Raw genomic sequence first — 23,254 nt, 5'->3', positions numbered from 1 at the left:
AAACAGAATGTGAAATAAAAACAAAAGGTGGTGGAAACGTTGGGATTTAAATACATTTGTTTGATTTTTCTTTCAAACCCTGTGGAGTACACCCAGGCAGATCATTTTTAGTGCAGTGTGACCCTTCCAGTATATGTATGTATGTATCTATATACAGACACATATATAATGAAGGCCTATGTTATTCGAATGTCCAGTATACTGAAACCAATCATGCCTTATTATTCTATAAATTGTATACAGATTCAAGTTTTACTTTTTTCAAGAAATGAAATGTTACACAAAAATAAATGCTTGTTATAAATTTTACATTATTAATTATAAGCTATCAATTTGACTATTAAACTGTCAGGATTAAAACAGTGTTCATGTTACATTTTGGAATATTTCTTAGAACTTTAATACTTAAAGGAGAAACAAACCCTTAATAAAAAAAACCCTACCCTACATAGACCCCCCTCCTTCCTCCCCCCAGCCTTGTCTTTACTTACCCCTCCGTGCAAATTCTTTCCAGTTCACGGACGCCATATTCTTCTCTTCGGTAATGATCAGAATGAGACTGACGAAGCGGCGCATGCGCAGTTGGAGCAATTTTCTGTTTCGCAATAACTGCGCATACGCAGAAGCGCATGAAAATTACAGAAGCTCATTCCAAAGATTACCGAAGCAGCTGAAGATGGCCCCCGTGAACTCCGCTGGACAGAATCTGCATGGAGAGGTTAGTAAAGAGTTAGGGGCATTTGCCCTGGGGGGCAGCTAGGTTGGGGGGAGGGGGTCTATTTAGGGTATGGGGTAGGTGTTTTTTTATTAAGGGTTTGTTTCTCCTTTAAAGGAACAGTTCAGTGTGAAACTGAAACTGGGTAAATAGATAGGCTTTGCAAAATATAAATTGTTTCTAATATAGTTAGCCAAAAATGTAATGTATAAAGTAGGGTTACCACCTTTCCCCCAGTGGAGACTGGGCAGGGGGCAGGCCGTGACATGGAGGGGGTGGGCCGTGATGTGGATGGGCCGACTGTGGCGTCTAAGGGCGGAGCTATGACACGGCAGTCAGTGATTGGCAACTCATGGGAAATCCAGCCCTGCTTCCTTATTTGGAAAACCGGGCAGGAAGTTTTGACCTGGGCAGCCCTTCAAAATACCTGTCTGTTCGGGTCAAATCCGGACAGGATGTGGATGTCTAACATAATTGCCAGAACTCAACTTCCTGCTTTGCAGATCTCTAACCTTTTACCAGTCAGTAACCAATCAGTGACTAATAGGGGGTGGGGCATATGGGACATAACTGTTCAGTTACTTTGCTTATAAGAGATTAGAGAGCTGCAAAGCAGGAAGTAGTGTTCTGGCTATTATGTTAGACATCCAGTCACTCCAGCCTTTATAAATTACATTATAACTATATTAGAAACATTTTTTATTTTGCACAGCCTATCTATTTAACCAGTTACCCAGTTATACCAGCTGGAGATTAAACATACACAATCTGGCAGGCATTGGGACTGTTAATTGTCTGCTGGCACTTATGCTGGTCAATTCTGTGCTAAAGTAAGACCATACATTATTTACATGGGCAAGCTCATATGTAACAAACGTGCATAAAAATACACAGAGATGCTTACCCAGAATTTATTTTAAGAAAATGTATTTAAATAGAGATAACTCTGATGTAGTAAAAAATATTTACTACAATTGGCAAATGATAGATTCCCTTTATTTATTTATTTATTTATTTATAATCCTGATCAACTCTTGGAAAAAAAATGTTTTCCAATTGTATTGAAAAAAAAGTGTGTGTTTATTAGTCAAAGCTTCACATGACACCTTATCCACCTTATTAGCTTTGACTTATAAACACACAGTTTTTTTTAATACAAGTGAAACGACTTTTCTTTGGTCTACCGTGTACTTGGACGGTAAAAGGATCTCCACTTGTGCCCTATTTTTGATTTTGTTGGTAATCAAATCCAACCAGTTATGTAACGTTTTTTTATATGATGGACATAACATGACATAGTTGGGAGCAAATATTTTTATGGGAAATTGCTCTGCATCTGATTGAATTGTGAGAACAGGTTATGTTTTTTCTGGATTTGAATTGGGAACAATTAATGTGAAAGACTTATCTCCTAATTCAGTTTCAGGTTTTTCATAGACGTCAATTGAGGTTTCATGTGGTACATCCTGAGATAAGTTTTTCTCTTCAAATTAAATCCAACCCATTATCCAGTGGGCTAATGTATACTAATTTTTCCCCAAGGTTTTTCCCAGGAGACACACATGTATGTAACTACACATTTTCTGGTTGATATTATTATTATTATTATTAATTCAGGCTAAAGGTGAAGATAAGGGTGTTTTATTTTGCTGGACCTGGGAAAAGGTAGGAAAAATCTTTGTCTTACAGGACTTTTGTTTGTTTTTTTTTCATACAGGGAGAAGAGGCCCTCACCCAATACTTAGGGGTGAAATTCAGAGTTCGGATCATCCATCACAAAACGTAGGGGGTGGGGTCATAGGTAGGGATTATTTTATTAAGTATTGGAATCCTGACTTTATCTGTCAGGGGATGGGATGTGTCCTTTTCAAGTTACACTTTTTGCTTTCCCTCCTGGAATATAGTTAAGTAGGGTGCAAATTTGGTACATTGTTGGTTACAGGAATCCATAAGAGTATGCATATGGCAGGGAAGATGGCAATAATAATCTATGAATAGTGTTGTGAAATCAAAGCTAGCACCTATGCCCCAAAAACTGCAGAGGCAATTCTTTCAACATGACTCTCTGTGAGCTCATTTACTTATATAGACACACCTGCTAGTCACAATAATGTTCACTCGTTTGCACACTTTTAAACTCAATACTTTTTGTGTACATAGTGGCAGTGCACCTGTTGTGAGTATTAGAGGCCCATTTATCAACACTCTAATTTTAGAGGTTTTTGAACCAGCAAGAAAAACACATTTTCTCTAAAACCACGTAATTTATTAACAGATCCTAATATTAAAAGTATGACAAATAAACACAGAACGTTCTGACTAAGACAACGAAAACCTCGAATTCCTTGAATTTTTTGTGCAATTGGATAAGGACAGCTCCCAAGGAAACCAAGGAGATGCAGGGATACCTTATGACTTTGTCAGTAACAAAGTATGAATACAGGGCTTAATTTGCATATTGTATGGCAAATGGTAAAATATTGTGTTTCAGGCAATTGAGGGGCATGTAACTATATGTCTACATGCCCATTATGTTATGGCCACAATTTATTAACTGCAAACTCCATGGCTGTATTTACTATGCAGGAGAAAAACAACCCAGTTTGTGATGATTTTCTTCAACCTTTCGTCCCTGTTAAAAAATGAGGCCCTCTGTGTCTAACTGTGTTATAAGCTGTGCTTACTGATATAAGGATAAGGGATAAGGACCAGGCTGCCAGCATTCTCACAGTTTGAATTGTGTATACTTATTATTCTAGTACTGAAAGGATACAGAATGCTTTACAGAGAATCTTTCTATGAAACTTGCACACAGTCCCAATTGAAAACTTATGTACAGAAACGGGATGTATTATCCTAAAATCTATTGTACAGAAAGGTCTGAAATGCAGGGAAGCCAATATCCTATTATTTGTTTTGCCTGATTTTTTTTTCTCTTTAATTATCATACAACTAAGCTGCATAAATCCATGGTTTCACTTGCAGTGTGACCCACAGTATCCATAGACTTCCAGCTTCCATAGACTTTTAAGCAAATAATTCTAATTTTTAAACGTGATTCACTTTTTCTCTGTAAAAATTAAAAAAGTATCTTGTACTGTATCTAAGTTAAGATATAATTAATCCTTATTAAACACAAAACAATCCTAATGGGTTATTTAATATTTAAATGATTCAAAGCAGACTTAAGGTATGGAGATTCAAATTACAGAAAGTTTCCATATCCAGAAAACCCCAGGTACCGAGCATTATGCAGAATAGGTCCTATACCTGTACTGCGAATTGGTGACCCAACCAAAAGATGGCCTTTGCTCCAACAATTGCATAGGACCTGTATTCCACTAAATAGCAAAATGTATTTGTTGGAAGCATTAAGTGGGATGTATGTGAGGATAACAGTGCTAGAGTGTAGATCGAGTACAACATGCTATAAATAATGTGAATTTGATCATGAAAATGAGTGTCACCAATCAGCCAATTGGTTTTTATAGGTGTCTGTGCTGGCATACTAACCAAGTTCTCGGGGGAATGGGATGCGGGCTTCTTTGTTTTGTTTCTATCAATAACAATTTAGGCCCTCACAGTATTACTAATTCTTTTTAATGGGTGTTGGTTTTATAAATCTTTATTTGGCTTGATAAGAGGAGAGAGGGATGAGAGGGGAGAAAATCAGAACAGTCTAAGCAAGAGGCCAGGTTGCTTCTACACCCTGCTTTGCACCTTCATGAACTAGGAGGTAAGGGACTATGTATAATGCATCACATCTCTTCTTGTATAGTTCATTACACATTTGTTTGAGGTCTAATGGATTATGATTTTTTTTTACTGTGTATAATGCAAGACAGACAGTTATTGTGTGTGCCTTCCAATAAAGCCCTGTGATGATTGGTACTCATTCATACTATCATTCATGTGTACATTACTGATTTTATTTCTTTATGTGGTTTATATGGTTCACTCACAAATCTTTGCATTATTCCTGTAATAGATAAGATCAGAAGAACCTCTCATTTTTCTGTTATGTATGAGAAGTAGGGTTCAGTGCCCCCTTAATCTCCTCTTTCTGCACAGCTGATTAACACCTGTTTCTGGTTCCCTTGTTATAACCAACTTGATGGTTTACAAAAGTGACAACGACCTTAAGGTCAGCAATTTCCTGCTTGCATCCCATGAGCAGGTTTAGTCATTGACTCAGGAAATCTTCTCTTTTACCAGAGAAGGGTCATTTGCTTATAAAAACAGCCATAATGCAGACAGGTTTATTTAACAATATGGCAGATCTAAAAAAAAAAAAATTAAAAAGTGGGCCTCATTTCTCAGAAATCCATGTAGAGCATTTGGTTCTGACTGTGTGAACGTATTAAATTACTATACGGTGCTCGATCAACACTAAATATTTGTTGAGTTGAAGATTTCATATTTAATGCTTAAGGCCAAGTTGAATACATCCATTAATCACAAAGTAATTGAAACATGTAGCCAGCACTGCTTTCCAAACATATGTGGTTAGCAGTTATTTGAAATTTTCTTCTTGGCTTGTCAAATGTTCCTTTAAGCAAAGTTTTGACATATATCCTTCTCAGTCTCTCTTTAGGGGCAAAGGAATATGTTAATATTATGGGGCACATTTACTTAGCTCGAGTGAAGGATTAGAAGGAAAAATACTTTGAATTTCGAAGTATTTTTTTGGCTACTTCGACCATCGAATTGGCTACTTCGACCTTCGACTATGAATCGAACGATTCAAACTAAAAATCATTCGACTATTCGACCATTCGATAGTCGAAGTACTGTCTCTTTAAAAAAAACTTCGACCACCTACTTCGCCACCTAAAACCTACCGAGCACCAATGGAAGGTCCCCATAGGCTTTCTAGGCAATTTGTGATCAAAGGAAAATCTTTCGAATCGTTCAACTTGAAGGATTTAATCGTTCGATTTTTCCTTCAATCGTTCAATCAAATTGCGGTAAATCCTTCGACTTCGATATTCGAAGTTGAAGGATTTAACTTCGATGGTCAAATATCGAGGATTAATTAACCCTCGATATTCGACCCATAGTAAATGTGCCCCTAAGTGTAGAAATGACTCCCTATCCCTAATAACTAGAGGTATGGGATCTGTTACCCAAAAACCTGTTATCCAGAAAGCTCAAAATTATGGAAACGGTATTTAGAAACAGACAAATAAGAAAATATAATGGCAACTGTGGAGTGCCCTGATCTCCTGGAATAAGGAAGACCTATCTTTTAGTCACTATAGTAATATGGACTATGAAGAAATAGGTTCCAGTTAGAAAGGCAGACAATATTGTGTAGTAACAAGATGTGAGCTGCATTTAAAGTAAACCAAACACATTCACTTATCCCTGACAGATTCCTTATAATACTGTCCAGCCACAGGTTATATCATGTTCTCTTTGGCCACAGAATAGCCTAAGCTATAAATGACTGGAGATGTCTAGCTAATTAATGAATCACCCTCTATAAATTAGTAATACCCCCTTTCTATAGGTAAAACCAACATACTGACTAACTCCAGTGAATTGCACATTTACAAAGTTCATTGATTCTGTATATGGAATATCTGTGTGGGTCTGACTAACACGTTTTATCACATTTCCATGAGACAAAGTGCTAGAACAAAATAGCATGCATGGTCTCCCTTACCTTTATGGTTGTGTATTGTGCTTCCAATTTATTCCCTTAAGTGGAGATTTCCTGGCAAATTGTTTCAATAAAGTCTGCTCCCTATGGGCTTTGTTGGGAAATGATAAAAAGGGGTACGTTTATTTTCTGATAAGGGTAAGATGTACTGTATGGATCTGAAGACAAGAAAAGCATATTTGATATCCATGTTCACAATAGGACTAAGAGTTCTATATATATTCATTATGAAACTACTGCTGGTTCTTTCAAATAGGAGGTCTTCTGTAGACTTCAGTAAGATATTACTACCCAATGGCCAAATAAATAAGATGCTAGACTGCATTCTTGAATTTGCCAAGTAATAACCTTTGAACGTAAGCATCATTCTAATGCAGAGTTCCTTGTTTTACACATAAAAATGCCATGTAAACCTTTAGAATGTCACACCTGCCTGCATTTAATGACCTCTCTAGTTAATTGTCTCAGTTTGCCAAAGCAACTATAAGAATGATGTCCCATAGGGGATTTCATTCACTGCTATTTGGAGAACAAGAAAGTGGCTCCTGATAAATTGATCACAAGTATGAAGTATTTGTGGTCACAAGACCTGTGTGCAGTACAAATGTCTGTTCTGCCTGGGCCACATCTCTGCACAGATCGGTATGGAAATATAAGCTTGCCTTTACTATGTCTTGAACACAGCTAAGCTTATTTCCATTACCCAGCGGAACGTTTTAAAGGGGTACTGTAATGGGATTTTTTTTTCCAAAAGCACCAGTTAATAGTGCTGCTCCAGCAGAATTCTGCACTTAAATCCATTTCTGAAAAATAAATATATTTAATTTTGAAATCTGACATGGGGGTAGACATATTGTCAGTTTCCCAGCTGCCCCCAGTCATGTGACTTGTGCTCTGATAAACTTTAGCCACTCTTTACTCCTTTCCTCCCAGCAGCCTAACAACAGAACAATGGGAAGGTAACCAGATAACAGCTCCCTGATACAAGATAACAGCTCCCTTGTAGATATAAGAACAGCACTCAATAGTTAAATCCAGGTCCCACTGAGACACATTCAGTTACATTGTAGGATAAACAACAGCCTGCCAGAAAGCAGTTCCATCCTAAAGTGCTGGCTCTTTCTGAAAGCACATGACCAGGCAAATTGACCTGAGATGGCTGCCTACACACCAATATTACAACTAAAAAAATACATTGCTGGTTCAGGAATTACATTTTATATTGTAAAGTGCATTAATTGCAGTGTAAACTACATCATAAAAATCATGACAGAATCCCTTTGAGTAGCCTAGGATGGGTCTCTTTCAATTCCTGTTAGGGTACCTGCGGTCCTTGTGGTGTCTCTTTCCTTCCTGGTCCATCTGTTTGTGGCATTGTATTCTCATTTCCATCCATAAAGCCTCCCATTTTCTCACCACATCGTATTCTCTCATTCTATCATCAGCATCACTCATTTATTCAAAATTGGCCAGCCGTGTGTATTGTGCAGCAAAGCTAACTGGATTTTTTTCAACAGAATGACTTGTATAAAAGAAAGAGTGTAGGGTTAATGGTAGTGATAAAATAAACAGGAACAACCTTTTGCATTACATTGCCAAGGTGCTATGCTAAATGCATAAATATGGGCTTGTGGGCTTTCTCTGAATCACCTCTAGCACATCATCATAGTTAATTCCTGCTGTATTGTAGAGAGTGAAGGAGACATTGTGAGCTTCCCAGTACACAGTCCTAATTTCAGAGTATTCATTTATTTAAATGTTCTTCTTTCATGTACTGTCCTCTTGCTGTTTTGTGCTTGTGCTACTATTTCTGCTCTCTTTTACTTCTGCATGCATTGATTTTCAGAGCTCTCCCTACATTTAATAAAAATAAATGTATAATACTTCAGTGTAGGTTATTATAAAGGTGTTAAAAGGCCACTAGAATCTCAACATTTCCTGTATTGTGCTTAAAACACAGGAATGCCTATGCTAGCCTAGATGTATGACATCTCTGTGTCTGTGGCTTTGGACTGAAATCCATATATGCCCTGTTTCACTGGTATCATTGTGCCATCCCTTCTTGTTAAGGGATTATGGAATTACTGGAGGGCTGTAGGAGCTGATAAGCAAGTTTGATACCTGGCCTGTAATACTGTTAAATAAGGCAAGGAGGTATGGGAAGACAGGGAATTACACATTCACCTCTTAAGCATTCCATTGCACAAATATAAGGGGAAAAATAAGAAATGCATGTACAGTGGCCCTTTAAATGAACCTGCTATATAACCAAACTATTATAATTATTATTAATAATAATCATAATAATCATAATATTAATAATAGAGGGAGACTAATTAAAAGTACCTACTCTTCTGAATGCTCGATTTCAATTTTATTGCATTTATCATCTTTTGTTTTTTGCAGACATCACCGCTCCTACGCTCTGGATAAAGCACCTTGTTATCAAAGATGCCAAACTAAACAGCTCAAGCGTTAAACACCCAGGTATGGGCTCCATTATCATATATCTTTTGGGATAGTAATATATGATAATTTACAAAAACTTTACTGTTTAAACTTCTCCTGCCATCACCACATATTCCATTTTTACAGAAAGTTACACTACAGTTTTCTATTTCTGTATGATCCAAACACGAGTCTGATGATCATGTTTAGAGGCCTCTCCATTGCCATGTCTGGCCTAGAACTAAAAATCCATGTCTGCTCAGATAAAAGTAATAACAGTATAATGTAATAATATTTTAAAAATCATACTATATAGCACAATTTATTGGTGTAACAGAATTGCACATTGAACAGTTATGAAAAACGTAGAAATGTATACTTGTAGACAATAATTACAGGCAAGCCTTAATAATCAGTCAAGCCTTCTGCTGTCATACTTTCAATAAATCCATATTTATGCAGCACAAAAATGTTCCTGAGAGTAATTAAATCAGCATTGTAATTGGCTGTTCATTAGACCCAGGTAAATTACCAGCTTAGGCCTTCAGTTATCAGTACACTTTTGTCTTTATGCCTACAACACTTAACACTTAATGTTATACAGCCCTAGTTACAAGTTACCACTGGTTGTAAGCCTTATAACACACAGGGCATTTTCCAGTATTGGCACTGGTGCTTTTCAGCCCAAAAATAATGTGTCATAGCCTAATGCTGTTGGAAACTGTACTTTTTATTTCTACATTACCAAACGGAGATGACTGGAAACCTGATTTTTTTTTAATGAGTAGCGAAAATAACTTATTGTCTGATTGACTCATGGCATTTTGTGATGTTCATATAAATATGCCAATTTTTGTTCTGCATTAAGGTAATTTTCTTTGACTTCTTAAAATCTTTTGGATCTGACTGCTATGAAGATTTCCTTGGAGGAGACATGACATAGAGTAGGCCAAAAAAAAAAGTGACATTCCTGAGCCAGATGGTGTACCTGTGGGTTTTATCCAGACTGTGTTAGTGAACGCAAATAAAGCTGATGTAATATCATTTCTATATAAATGAAGATCTGTTGTTATCACTAAATTTGCACATCCAATTCTTAAGCAGTATATTGACAAAAGAGAAGCTGGCAATGGATCAGCGTCTAAAGAAAACTTTGGGGGGACTATAATTTAGGGGTCTGTCTAGTAGTAACCAGTCAGCAAAATATATATAATGGGTCTTGCGACCTTGAATGGGACAAACCGTCTCAGCATAACTATCTGGTTTGTCCCTCTATCCCAAGCCTTTTGTTATATTACATGCTATACAATAAACAACACTTATATTACAAATAGCTTAGTTGGATTAGTTCATGTTGCAGTGAATCCTGCATTAAGGTACCATTTTAGAATTTCACTTAGACTCATCTCAACTGGTTTGCCTTTTATTTTGTTGCCCAGTCTCTGTCTCCCACATGTTTGAAGAACAACTGTTAAGGAAAGAGTGGTCTATATTAATAATAAAAGCAGATGTGGTACTTTACCAAGGTATTTTACCCGTTCACCCCACCAGTCCATCACAGCTTATTGCTGACCACTTATTTCTCTCTAAACCATCATAAAATACTGAAGTTATCAACCATCCTCCATTCTGCCCTTTGATTGTCAAAAGGGGGTCAAAAGGTGGTGAGTTGCAAAGATCCAGAACCCTGCAGCTTAAAATGAAAGCAGGAGTGCATGCAATTCTTGCTTTAAATGGATACAGCCGTTTTGTGTGTTGAAAACATATTTATAATTTAGTTGTATTACATCATGGTCTAGTTACTATTCCTGTCTAGACCTGTATGTGTTTATTTCACTAATATTTATCTAAACACTTGCAGTTGCAAAATGAACCCAGTTTAGTCTTTCTGAATGTAGAAATCCTAAAACAACACATCTGAAATCATTATATATTACAACCATAACATGTTTATGGCCATGAAACAAAGGTTTGATGGAGTTTAATCAAGTCTTATACATTAAGACAGATTAAAAGTAATATTGACCACAATCTGATCATCATTATGATTTATTCCAGTGTGGGAAAGAGCTTCTTCAAATGTCTATTGCATTAATGAAGGCAGTGCTTGTTAATTTCCTGGGGTTTAATGATTTTGGTGGAGCTTTAACACCCCATAGAATAAAATTCAATTAACTCATTCTAATAAATTAACACATTAATCTGCTTTGTTAAATCAATTCATTGGATGCTTTCCTTTACCGTCACATAACGTAAGCAATGTCAATTTTCCTAACTGTGTTTTACACCAGTTTAAATAAGCTGTGTATTAAAGTAGTCATTTAAAGTCAACAGTGAAAATATTAATCATGGAAAATAATCTTAAATTTGTCAAAGGAAGGTGATGTCAGGTTATTTTATAATACAAGGCTTTATAAACCGAATGTCATAAAATGTAGTGTCCTATATAAAAGTCATGACACATTTTATTTTAACCAATAGATATATCCAATCTGGAGTGTTGTCTTTCTGCTCCAATTTTGGATTTGTTGGAATGTGTGTCCCAATAATTGCAATGGACAATATTGATTTTGGGCACTGAAAATGCCACAGCCACTATGGATGGCAGACAGAATATGCCCATATAGTTTGACAGACTTGAGTTAAGAGGGCAGGAAAAGAGTAGAGCTTTTGGCTTTTCCCAGACAGCCAGCCAAAAAACCCATAAATATTCAAAAAAAGAGGCCAGTTAATCCATTTTATGAAAAGGTGTAAAGTGTACATAATGGAAGGGGGGAACACAAGCCAATAATTGCCTTGTATCCACTGGTGCTAAAATTCTATGTGGCAGTAAAAATAAAGGAGGCCCCTTAGAAGGGTATGATAAATGACCTTTAAAGAATTTGGTTTCTCTCTAGCCCCTTTTACTATCCGATTGAAAGCGAAAGAAAACATATTACTTAAAGAGTGCCACTAACCTTGCAGGAGACAGTAATGTGAAATGAACTGGGTAGAACAGCAAATAGACCTTTTCACAAGATGATGGATAGCAGGCAGCGTGTTTAACTAGGAATGTCCTCCAATGTAAATTTATATTCGGTAGACAGGATGAACCATTTCTAACGCCAACACTTTTTACTGCTGTTCTGGATCCTTGGAACTTGTGGCAGAGTATCTGATCCCACATTTGCTGAACTGGAGGAAAGCATTGCTGGACAGGGTGCAGGGCCATGGGTTCTGTACACATAGAAAAATATGTTTATTTCTTTCTTGGTCATTCCATTGTCTTAGCTTCTCTCTCATCAGTTTTCTTTTGTTTTGATATTCCATTTTATTTTTTCTCATCATAGCCTCATTTATCTTAATATCATGATCTCCTGTTCATTTTCCTTTTCCCACTCTTCTCCCAGTTTGTTCTTCTTAATTCCATCCTGTCTCTTGATTTTCAAGCCCCCCCACCCTTTTTACCTCTTTTAGCTTCTTCATTTAGCTTCTTCTGTCTCTATTCCTTTTTCCTTATTGTCTTATAATTTGGATAACAATAGAAATAGGGCAATGTAATAAGTGGTGCTGCTATTGTACAGAACCATATCAACCAATCAGCAGGTAACATTTACTGCTAATCTGATTGAAAGATAACATATACTGTATGAGTTAAATAATCATCGATATGAGCCCAATAATCCAACAATGAAAGTTATTTTTAATAAACATATAAGGGTTACTAGATCTAGGCTGACTTTGCACCTTTTATTACATTACCCTTAGAATAATCAGAAAACAGGCACAGCAAATGGCTGCTCATACTAAAAAAATACTGAAACCTATTGGTATAAAAAAAATATATTTTGGCATTATACCTTGACATGGGTTTCTCTGAAATAATGAATGTCATTTTATTTAAAGGAGACCTAAGCTTAACTAAAGAAGTAGACTAAAAATTCTATACATTATGTTTTGGGCTTCTGTACCAGCACAAGGCAACCACAGCCGTTTAGCAGTAAAGATCTGTGTCTCCACAGATGCCCCAGTAGCTCCTCATCTTCTTTTCTGCTGATTCACTGCACATGCTCTGTGCTGCTGTCACTTACTGAGCTTAGGGACCCACTCACAATATACAGTACACATAGAATAGAAATGTCACAATATAAGGTCGATTAGTTTAGGGAAGGGTGAATTTTTTCGCCGCAGAAATGACGCCAATAGACTTGGATGGCATTGTGCGTCAAGAAAAAAAGAAGCTTGTCAAAATCGGCGACATTTCACCGGCAGCGAATTTTTGGCAAAACGAAACGGTTAAAATTCGCCCATCCCTATTGGTAATTAATACAGATAATTACTACATGGCAGCACAGTGCAATTAGCATCAGAATTTAATAATCAGTCCTGTAGCATTAGCTTATATTACAGTCCAACCTCATTTTCTGATGGATATTTTGCTACAACCCCTAAGCTTAGCTTCTCAACAGCTGCTCAGAGTCCACTGAGCATGTGAGTGTCTCAGACACTTTCCAAGATGGTGACCCTCTGTGACAAGTTTGAAGTCCTGGATCATTGCTGCTATTGACAAGCTGAAACTTTAGGCTGATGCAATAAGTTCAGTATATAAAATATGTCATTTTTAGCCATATTCATTTTTAGGGTTTAGTTCTCCTTTAACTATTATTGTAATTTTGCAATTACTATTCCCATTATTTTACAATTTATTGTAAAGTTATGGGAATTGTTTAAATGATAAATATTTCAATATATATATATATATATATATATATATATATATATATATATATATATATAGATATAGAGATAGAGATAGATATATATATATATATATATATATATATATATATATATATATATATATATATATATATATATATATATATATATCAAAACAGGGGGGTTGTGGGAGCACTCTAAAGGCTTTAAAGTATATATATAAGTATAATAAATGCTATTGCAAATGTACCCACAACAGGGGTTATTTTGTTACAAAGTTATGATCATAAAATTGATAAGCCACCATACCACGTCAAGGTAAACCCCGAATGGCGGTCCCTAACTTGTTTTATATTTTATGTGCATTTTAGCATTACCTGTAATCAATGTCCGTTGAACGCTGTTTTTATATATATATATATTCTTTTTTTGGGTTAGAACAAAAAAAATCTTTATTTTCCCTCATGCAACTAGTTTTCTGCCTACTATCCAAACACATCGCCGTTACAATTAATGGTGCTTTTCAGCTACTCTTTCTGTACAGTACAAGTGTGCCTATTGAATCCCATGGAAACTTTTTGCAATGCAGTAATAATATATTGCCATGTGTCGTGATACCTTCACCGTGGCATAGGTCACATCTGTATGGGTCACTTGTAAATACCCAACCCATAGAGAACTAGAACAACCTTATTTATTTACACCTTTCAACCTGTCAATCTGCCCCTTAACTGTCTTACAGTATGTCGCCTCTGTAAAATATGAGCATTCATATAAACTCTTCATGCAGCAGGAATTACCTAATGCATTACATGTGTTTGCTTAGAAAAAATACTTTTTCGACTCTTTTTTTTTCTGTCCCTATATACACAGCTCACACTGTAATCTTCACATTTCCAGCTTTGTTTATTAGCTGGCTCTGCTGAAAGAAGCAGTGTTTTGCTATTTAATGGTTATATTCCTGTCGTTGAAGGGATCGCCTTGCAAAAACATTTGCATTGTAAATTTAAAGTGTCACTGTTAGACAAACAGTATTTTTAAAGAGGGAGTTGTGTTAAAAGGATAATCACCTTTTTACAAAATTGATTTTGTCTGGCACTGTTTAAATAAGGACACAAAATGGCCATTAACCCTCTGGGCACTTTTTCTACTACCTATTTTTGAAAAGGTCCATGGGTCGCTACAGGGCATATTATTTTACCAGATTACTGAAAAGTATTTCCATTGGAACAATTTTGTAATAAAAAATTAGCTGAAAGCGATCAGGTAAAAGATAGCAAACTCATCGGGCAGTATTTCAGTGGCAGTCCACCTGTGAGGTCCAGTGTAGGGTTAGGGTAGGGTTCTCGCTTTCGAGCTGCTGGAATCCAAGCAAGGGGGTGTGACATCAGGGGCAACACTATGACGTGGCAATTGGCCAATCACTATGTCAATCAAGGAGAGTCCTGTCTGGATTTCCTAATTTGGAAAACTGGGCAGGCAGTTTTAATGAGTTATGAGTTAAAATATAAGACCCTATCATAGGGTTTCCATATTTCTAGTGTTTTCCTGGTTTTTGGTCATCTAGGTCAACAACGGACAAGTGGCAACTAGGGATGCGCAAATCTAACCCATTTTGCCTCGCTGAAATTTGGGAAACGCCAAAAATTTGCCAGTCTATAGGCGACAACATTTTTTTTTTGATGTGCTCCAATTTTTTCACCCATTGGAATCTATGGGCATCATTTTCAACGGGAAACTTGGTTAGAAATTTCACTCATCACTAGGCAACCCAAGGTTAGGGTCCCATTTTAACTCATACCAAGGTTACAGATATATGAAAACATCAGTCTGTGCCAGTCCCAAGACTATGTAGGAAACAAATAAGTAGTCACTACAAATTCTATGCACAAAGAACCTATAATTTAAGATTCTAGGAGTACATTCAATTCTGGACGTTATGCCTCATGTCCACCAAGCTCAGGCAAAAACCATTTGGAATTAGCCCACATGCCATTACGGTAAAAAGGTTGCATAAAGCTGTTAATCTTGATTCATGTAACATTGTGGTCCATACTGGCCGGATTCTGTTTGTGGCCATGCATACCTACTGTAGGAAACAGCTGCACGTTAACTCAAAGATATTTAGAGGAGAAGATAAAAGTGAAGTGTGTAAATAGTTTACAGTTTAGCAATAAGTGCTTCTTCTTGACTGAGACCATCTTGATGCCATTATCATTTTTTCTTATACATTTTATTGTGCTCCTTAATTTATCAGACTGTCTGAAGGCTGCCTGAATAAATGCTTTAATCAAGCCTGATCAAGCGTGTAAAAGCACTGGAATGGATCGCTCTTCACAAATGTGGAGATTCACATCCTATGCTGTGAGCTGTCCAGGAAGGAAGGATGCTCAGCTCCTGTCTCCTCTGCTTAGAGGGTTGAAGTCTGGATCACTTAGCTGTAAAGGAGCATGGGTTTAAAGTAATTTAAAGGGGAACCGACTTCTGCTAAGTATTTTCAACCATAGGCCATGCTCTGCCTTCCCTAAACATATCATCCAAATGCCTGTGCCTCTGTTCCCCTCATCTGCTCACCATATGCAGAGTAGCAGAGTGGGGTTGACAGCCACCATTTTCTTTCAGGATCTATGACTAGTGATGGGGAAATTTGGGGCGAAATTCTCAAAACGGTGAAAAATTTTCGAAACGGCACTGGTGTCTACCAGTTTTTTTGGACGAATTTTTGCTGGTGAATTTTCACGGCGGTTTCGCAAATTTATTTGCCGGCGGTGAATAGCAAGAATTTGTCGTGAATTCGCTCCTGGCGAATAAATTCGCCCATCACTATCTATGACGTTGATCACTGAGATTTCAAGCGCATCTTTCAATCTCCATCACGTTTTTTTTTAGTGGCAGCAAGTTCCACTCATTTTACAATATTGGATACTACATAGTGATATATACAATGTAATGATTATAAGTAGCAGTATTTTGTATTCCTATACAGTATCATATACTTGTACATATTGAAGTGATCATTATTTAAATCTATATGACACTGTATGTAGTGATCAGAATTATTTAATTATTACATTGAATAATTAATAATAATTTGACTCTGATCAAAAACAAGGAAATTACAAGTTACAATACATTCTCAGTTCGTTGCATATACCGACGTAGTTAAGTGCCGTATAAAACAAAAGATGGCATTTTTTAAAACTTCCCAATGCCACTTTAGATGCAACCGATTTCTAAAAAAGGAATATATACACATATATATATACACTGAACAATGATGTTCTATAGAGATGTGGGAGAATTACTTAGCTAAGAAAATCATTACTGGTACCCCCTCTTACAGTATACATATATACATACAAATCTGTAAAGTGGATGTTCAGTGCACACAATACGTTTGATGGATGTGCTCTCCATGTGCTCAGGGAACAGGCTGTTAAACAGAAATATTACATTACAATACATTTTCTTTACCCTTTAGCATTTTTTTTCTTTTTTTTTTGGCTGAAAGGTGAATTCTTTCTTTGGAAAAGGAGGTGGATTCTTTGTGAGAGAGGGCAGATGAAAGGCAGGTAAAGGGTTGATTGAGAGAAATTAAGATACTGATTTAGAGAAATCAAATACTCTAATGAGAGCTGAATGGATATCCCTGGCCCAGGCTGCCTACTTTTAATCATCCATTTAACCCTGAACCATCAGGGCTGGTATTCAAATCATGTGTCGTATTAATTTTTTTTTTGAAAGACTGGAATTTAACTGTAAAATTACAACCATGCTGCTTGATAGAAGTTTATAGTCTACGCAAAGTATTGTTTTACATTTAAAAAGAAAACAAAGGTTGCAGTCTGCTCTATAGTTTAAAGTGAACCTGCGGGACCATTTTGTATCTGGCACAAATCAGAACATTTTGTTAGCAAACAGAAGAGCTTGTAAATGGAGAAAAGTATTGTAAATGTTTTATTATTATTGCATTTATTTTGTAGGATAAGTAAAGAAGGGCAGTGAACTACGGTCGTAAACACAGGGAGGCCCTTCATACACAACTCTTGCTAATTCATACAGGTTTTTTCCAATCACACCCTGATATGAAATTGAAGTATTATTATGACTATGAAGATTTTCATTCATCCAGGTCATGGTATATCTAGTATAGGTCAATCTAAAAACAACTGGACTGCTGTATTATTAGATAAGGCAGCCCTCATCTATCCAATCTCAGCCTATGCTTAAGTGCTGTGTGCGTGAAACACATAAGGCTATTATGTACCCCAAACTTTACAATGCCTGGTCATAGGATATGTACAAAAAAGTCTCATCTATCCATGCCTCAGGGTAATTCAAATATCATAACACAGGTGACATTGTTCATAATCTACAACTTGTACAAATTGGACTTGTTCTGTATTTTATGTATCAAGGTGGTAATTCTTCAGCAAAAATATCTAAGCTGCAGTATCCTGTCTGATGATAAAAGGTATGAAGCATGCCATCAAAAGTGCAAAGGGAGTCATATTCTAGCCTTTTTTTAGTATTCCACCCTCCCTCCAAGATATAGCTGTTGGCTATAGAAAGTTTCTCTCATACCTTTAGATCCTATCCACATCTCCTGCCCTGGATTCTCCTCTAGGGCTGATACTGGAATTTTTCATTTGCACTGATTGACTAAAATGAAATAGAGGAGCATCTAAGTGGAAAGGGGTATGGAAAAGATCAGGTAGACTTTTAACAATAACCAGCTTTTATGGTGAGTCTGATGGATAACTCTCCCAAAACCATTAGTATTTTAACTGCTTTGATAGAAAAAAATAGATAAATGATATATATTGGGTGGGTGTTCTCCATGCTAATGGTGCAGGCAACTCAAAATTCCTATCCCTATTTAGGGTTTCTAGTGGATTATCCACAAATTCATGATACAAAAGCTTTTCATTGCGGGGACGTGTAGAACTGCACAGGTTGATCACCTCAAATGCCAAAATTGGACAGAGTATGGTGTATGCAGATGTAGAAGCACATGCCTGTTCTTGATAGAGTTCTCACCTGCATTTACCTTTAGGGATAAAAACTCTAAAAATTCCCCCCTAGCCTAAAAAGCAATTAAGTCTGTCTGAGCAGAAGAAGTTTTCTCCAGTTACAATGCTGATGCCAATTTTGAGATTGGCAGCAAGAAGATAGTGCAGGGCCAACGCTGTTTTTTTCAGACTATGCTTATTTGTAATGCTGCCAAAAACAAGGCTGAGCTGCATAACAGCAACTATAATAAAGAAGAGGACTTAAGGGCTATTTACAGCATTCCCATCTGGGAGCCTTGTAACACTCAGGTACAGTGTTAGGATTCTAGTACTAATCTCAGTGGTTTTTCAGGACTAATAGTCTCATTTGTCTGTGAATATTTGGTAACCTCTTTGGATTTTATTCTTCTTTGCAGACACCCCAGACAACCAAGTTGACAATTTTTATTTCATAGAGCTGGCCCAGACAAAGAAGAAATTGTTGGCCTGCAAATTGTTAGAAAATATACATTGGATGTTTCTTTAGCTGGAATCTCTCTAACTATTTAGCCAACCCTGCCCCATGCCAGTTATGTTTATACTAGTACTGGGTGCCAATAGGTACAGTCATCTAGCCCACTACCTCCTTTGTTAAAGGTGCCCATATTCCCTTAGGGGGTGTGAGGTATCGGTATAACTATGTCAAGAAGGGAAACATTTCATAGTTATAGTTTCAGCCCCGACATCTGTAGTGATATACAGTAAAACCACAATTTTTCATGCCCTGATTTAAGTTTTCAATTTACAGTACAGAGTTTGTTTTGAGGTCCCATCAATATAAATTGCACCATGAGTTAAATTTTCCTGGATATTGCACCATTTTTTTCTGGTGGGGCTCTACTGTAATTGAAGCAACATCAGGTGAACCCAAGGAAAGACAGGGGTACAGCATGGAGGTACATGGATCTAGTCAAGTCTTGAGGGTTCAAGTTTAACTAAAACTGTTTTACTTAAAAAGGGAACATATACTTGCACTGGGTCATATATTTTTGATCTTATGCAAAATGAATGGCTGCTTAGATCATTTTTACAATGGAAAAACTAGAGAGAGAGAGAGACATTTGTAATAATACTAAGCATATTGTTTTGTGGGATCACTGAAAGGATTCTAGCACAAAAATCATGAGCAACCTGCCTATACTGTATGGAAATATTAAATCAGTCTGTGCTAAATAGCTAACACTTGTTTTCTTTTTGCAGAGAAGGCAAATTCCTGCGATCAGGAGCGACAAAGTGCTCTGGAGGAAGCCAAACTGAACCCAAGAGAGGGAATTGTGATTCCAGAATGTGCCCCAGGCGGCCTTTACAAACCTGTGCAGTGCCACCAGTCCACTGGATATTGTTGGTGTGTCTTAGTAGACACTGGTCGTCCATTGCCTGGAACATCTACACGGTAAAAATTACTTTGTTTGAGCATTATAAATACAACAGAAATATTTTCAAACTGTACATGATAAAGAACTCAGTGTCCGAATGGGGTGCCTGAGGCTCAGCATAAATCCTGGCCCTCAGGCCCACTCTCCGAACTGCTTTTCCTTTACTTTCTTTATTTTCTTCATCACTTTTACTTAAATGTTAATATCTTACGTAAATGCTCCCCTAATTTTATTCTCTTTGGGGGACTAGCCATGGTTTAGACATACAAGGCAAATGGCCGGGGGAGTTTTTCTGGTATCCTGGTGGGCAAGTCTGACACTGAAATACTTATTACCATTAAAATGACATGGTTTTAGACCGCAGGAGAAGTATTTTTGAGTTTGTAGCAATTTTCAGAGGGTAGGATGGAAATGTAAAGAAAGGGGAACTCCAAACATGGTTTTATAGTCACTTACAGTATATCCCTGGTGTGCATCATGGATATCTGTAAATACTGGGAGCTGCAGTAAGACCGTAATCTGACCATCACAGGATACAGGCTTCATTTAAGCATATGAACACATGACTGTCTATTAATGTAAGGTTTATACTCAATCATATAGGATGGAACAGATGTTTTTATGAAAAGAATATTTGTAGGGATGAAGTATTCCCTTAAAGTTTTAATAATAAAAATATTAATGGAAAAAATAATATAATATGCGCCTTAATGCCGCCTGCATGCTGTATTGTGATCTTAAATCACCACTGTTCTAATATGTCCTTTAAAAGCAGCTTTTTTTATGGTTTGTTAGACTATAGCCTTTGTGGAGACATGGCCAGATCCACAAGACCCAGTAATGGCAGAGAGCAGTCATAACAGACAAGCTCACTGCATTCATAGCTTTATGGAGACCTATTTCTAGTCTACCCATACATTTATGTAAGTTAGTATACATTTGTAGAAATACATAAAGTTATGCATGCATGGCCATATTGTTTTACTGTTTTTGATTAAATATAAACCTGAACATCAAGTTTCTGTTGCAATTTCAATGTTGTGTTTGAATCCCGCGCAGTTATGAAACTCCTGTGTGCGAAAGTGATGCCAGATGGAAAAATACGGACGCTGAAGACCCATTTAAAGACAGAGAATTAGCAGGTTGGAAAAAATAATGATAACATCAATGTGTTCCAGGCATTAGATCCCCTGTTACCTTAAAGCTACACCATATGTTATTATTTGCTGTAGGACTAGGCCACCATGCACCATACTAAAAAGAATAAGGATAGTCATTCTTTCAATCAAATCTCACACTTTTATTTGCCATTAAATTCAGGAGAGGATTCTATTTATCCATTTAATTTAATCAGGATTCCATTTTTGGTTTGTCTGGCCTGCTTGGAGCAAACATATAGGGCTTCAAGAGCATTAAGGTCAGCACTTAAGACTCCTCAATGCTTATTCAAAGTCCCCTTTTCCTAAGCAATAGCACAAGGTGTATTACTGCTGATGCCAAGGCAGCCATGTTAAGTAGAGTGATCTCCTATGTCTTGGGGTGCCCGAACCTCACTAGTCTGGGAGGGTTTGCACAGGTACATTCGTGCAAATCTTTGTGCTCTCTTCTTGGAACACAAACAACTGCTCCTTAAAATACAAGGAGGTTTGTTTTTTGCATTTTGCATGTTATCCAAGTCTAATAAATAAATGTTCCCTGCTGCATGCTACACACAGTCAATATGAGACTTTCAACAGAATTTGGGTCCTTGACTGGACATTAGTATGTTGGTTTTTCCGGACATAATATATGCATATGTACTTGAACATACACAGTCAATATAAGGATACTTCTAACAGACTTTTGGTCCTTAACTGGACATTAGTAAGCGGTTTTTTTCTGGATACCATATATGCATATATACTTGAACAGATGGAAAGCTGCACGATGATGTATGCCTTTAATGCACACGTTTTGTAAGGTAAATTATTTAGACTGAGTTAGATCCTTGTGATGCTTTTCCTGTGAAGAGTTGAAGGGATACTGTCATGGGAAAAAAACATTTTTTTCCCAAAATGAATCAGTTAATAGTGCTGCTCCAGCAGAATTCTGCACTGAAATCCATTTCTCAAAAGAGCAAACAGATTTTTTTATATTCAATTTTGAAATCTGACATGGGGCTAGATATTTTGTCAATTTCCCAGCTGCCCCAAGTCATGTGACTTGTGCTCTGATAAGCTTCAATCACTCTTTACTGCTGTACTGCAAATTGGAGTGATATCACCCCCTCCCTTTACCCCCCCAGCAGCCAAACAAAAGAACAATGGGAAGGTAACCAGATAGCAGCTCCCTAACACAAGATAACAGCTGCCTGGTAGATCTAAGAACAACACTCAATAGTAAAAACCCATGTCCCACTGAGACACATTCAGTTACATTGAGAAGGAAAAACAGCAGCCTGCCAGAAAGCATTTCTCTCCTAAAGTGCAGGCACAAGTCACATGACCAGGGGCAGCTGGGAAATTGACAAAATGTCTAGCCCCATGTCAGATTTCAAAACTGAATATAAAAAAATTTGTTTGCTCTTTTGAGAAATGGATTTCAGTGCAGAATTCTGCTGGAGTAGCACTATTAACTGATGCGTTTTGAAAAAAAACATGTTTTCCGATGACAGGATCCCTTTAAGGAGAAGCACTGGAGGATATTAACTGCATGCTTAGTGGAATCCAACTAGTTGTACTCACAGGACTGCCCAGTGGTGAATGCCCTGGATTAGTGAGATGACCATATGCCATAGTAACCAGCTCATTTTGTCTCAGACTAGAAGTATTGAGAACATACACATACGTATTGTTATTTAAAATTGAACTGTTGACTTGGTTTCCTTCTCCGTGTAGCACTTTGGACCAGAGGTATTGAGTGATGCCATGATGGGTATAACTGAAATAGATGCATATCTGCATGAGTGACTTTTGATAGAATGAATTAACTGCGGTTTTGCTTGGAATCCAAGCATAGCAAAACTCTTGCCATCATTTCACACTCTTAGAGCAACAAACTAATGTTGGAAGTATGTTTATATAGCTTGGCACTGGTTAGAAATATGAATTGAGACTTGAGTTTTGCAGTGTTTACACCTTTGTCATACAAGCAATCCATGCCCTTTTAGGATTCAGCCAAATACGTAATACTCCTCTCAAACCAAATCTAGCCAGCCATAATTAAAAAATATATTTTAAAAATATTTTAAAAAGTTATTACCCTGGAATACCGGAGGGTTCTGGTAATTGTTTAAAATCTTTAAAAGTCTTTAATTTGTCCA

The 23,254-nt window shown here is 36.9% G+C and overlaps 1 protein-coding gene across 7 annotated transcripts in view; it reads left to right on the top strand.

The window, feature by feature from the left end:
* The window catches only part of smoc1.L (SPARC related modular calcium binding 1 L homeolog), a 153,515-nt gene that overhangs the window by 114,372 nt on the left and 15,889 nt on the right, over window positions 1–23,254 (top strand). For 4 of the 7 annotated variants that reach the window (XM_018228557.2, XM_018228556.2, NM_001143900.1 and 1 more), the window contains 4 exon segments: window positions 2,433–2,516; window positions 8,787–8,867; window positions 19,778–19,970; window positions 21,013–21,095. In XM_018228557.2, coding sequence (XP_018084046.1) covers window positions 2,433–2,516; window positions 8,787–8,867; window positions 19,778–19,970; window positions 21,013–21,095 — 441 coding nt within the window. 7 annotated transcript variants of the gene reach the window in all.

The sequence above is a fragment of the Xenopus laevis genome, chromosome 8L (assembly GCF_017654675.1).
Source record: "Xenopus laevis strain J_2021 chromosome 8L, Xenopus_laevis_v10.1, whole genome shotgun sequence".
NCBI lineage: Eukaryota > Metazoa > Chordata > Amphibia > Anura > Pipidae > Xenopus > Xenopus laevis.
This window is presented reverse-complemented; position numbering and strand designations above follow the sequence as displayed.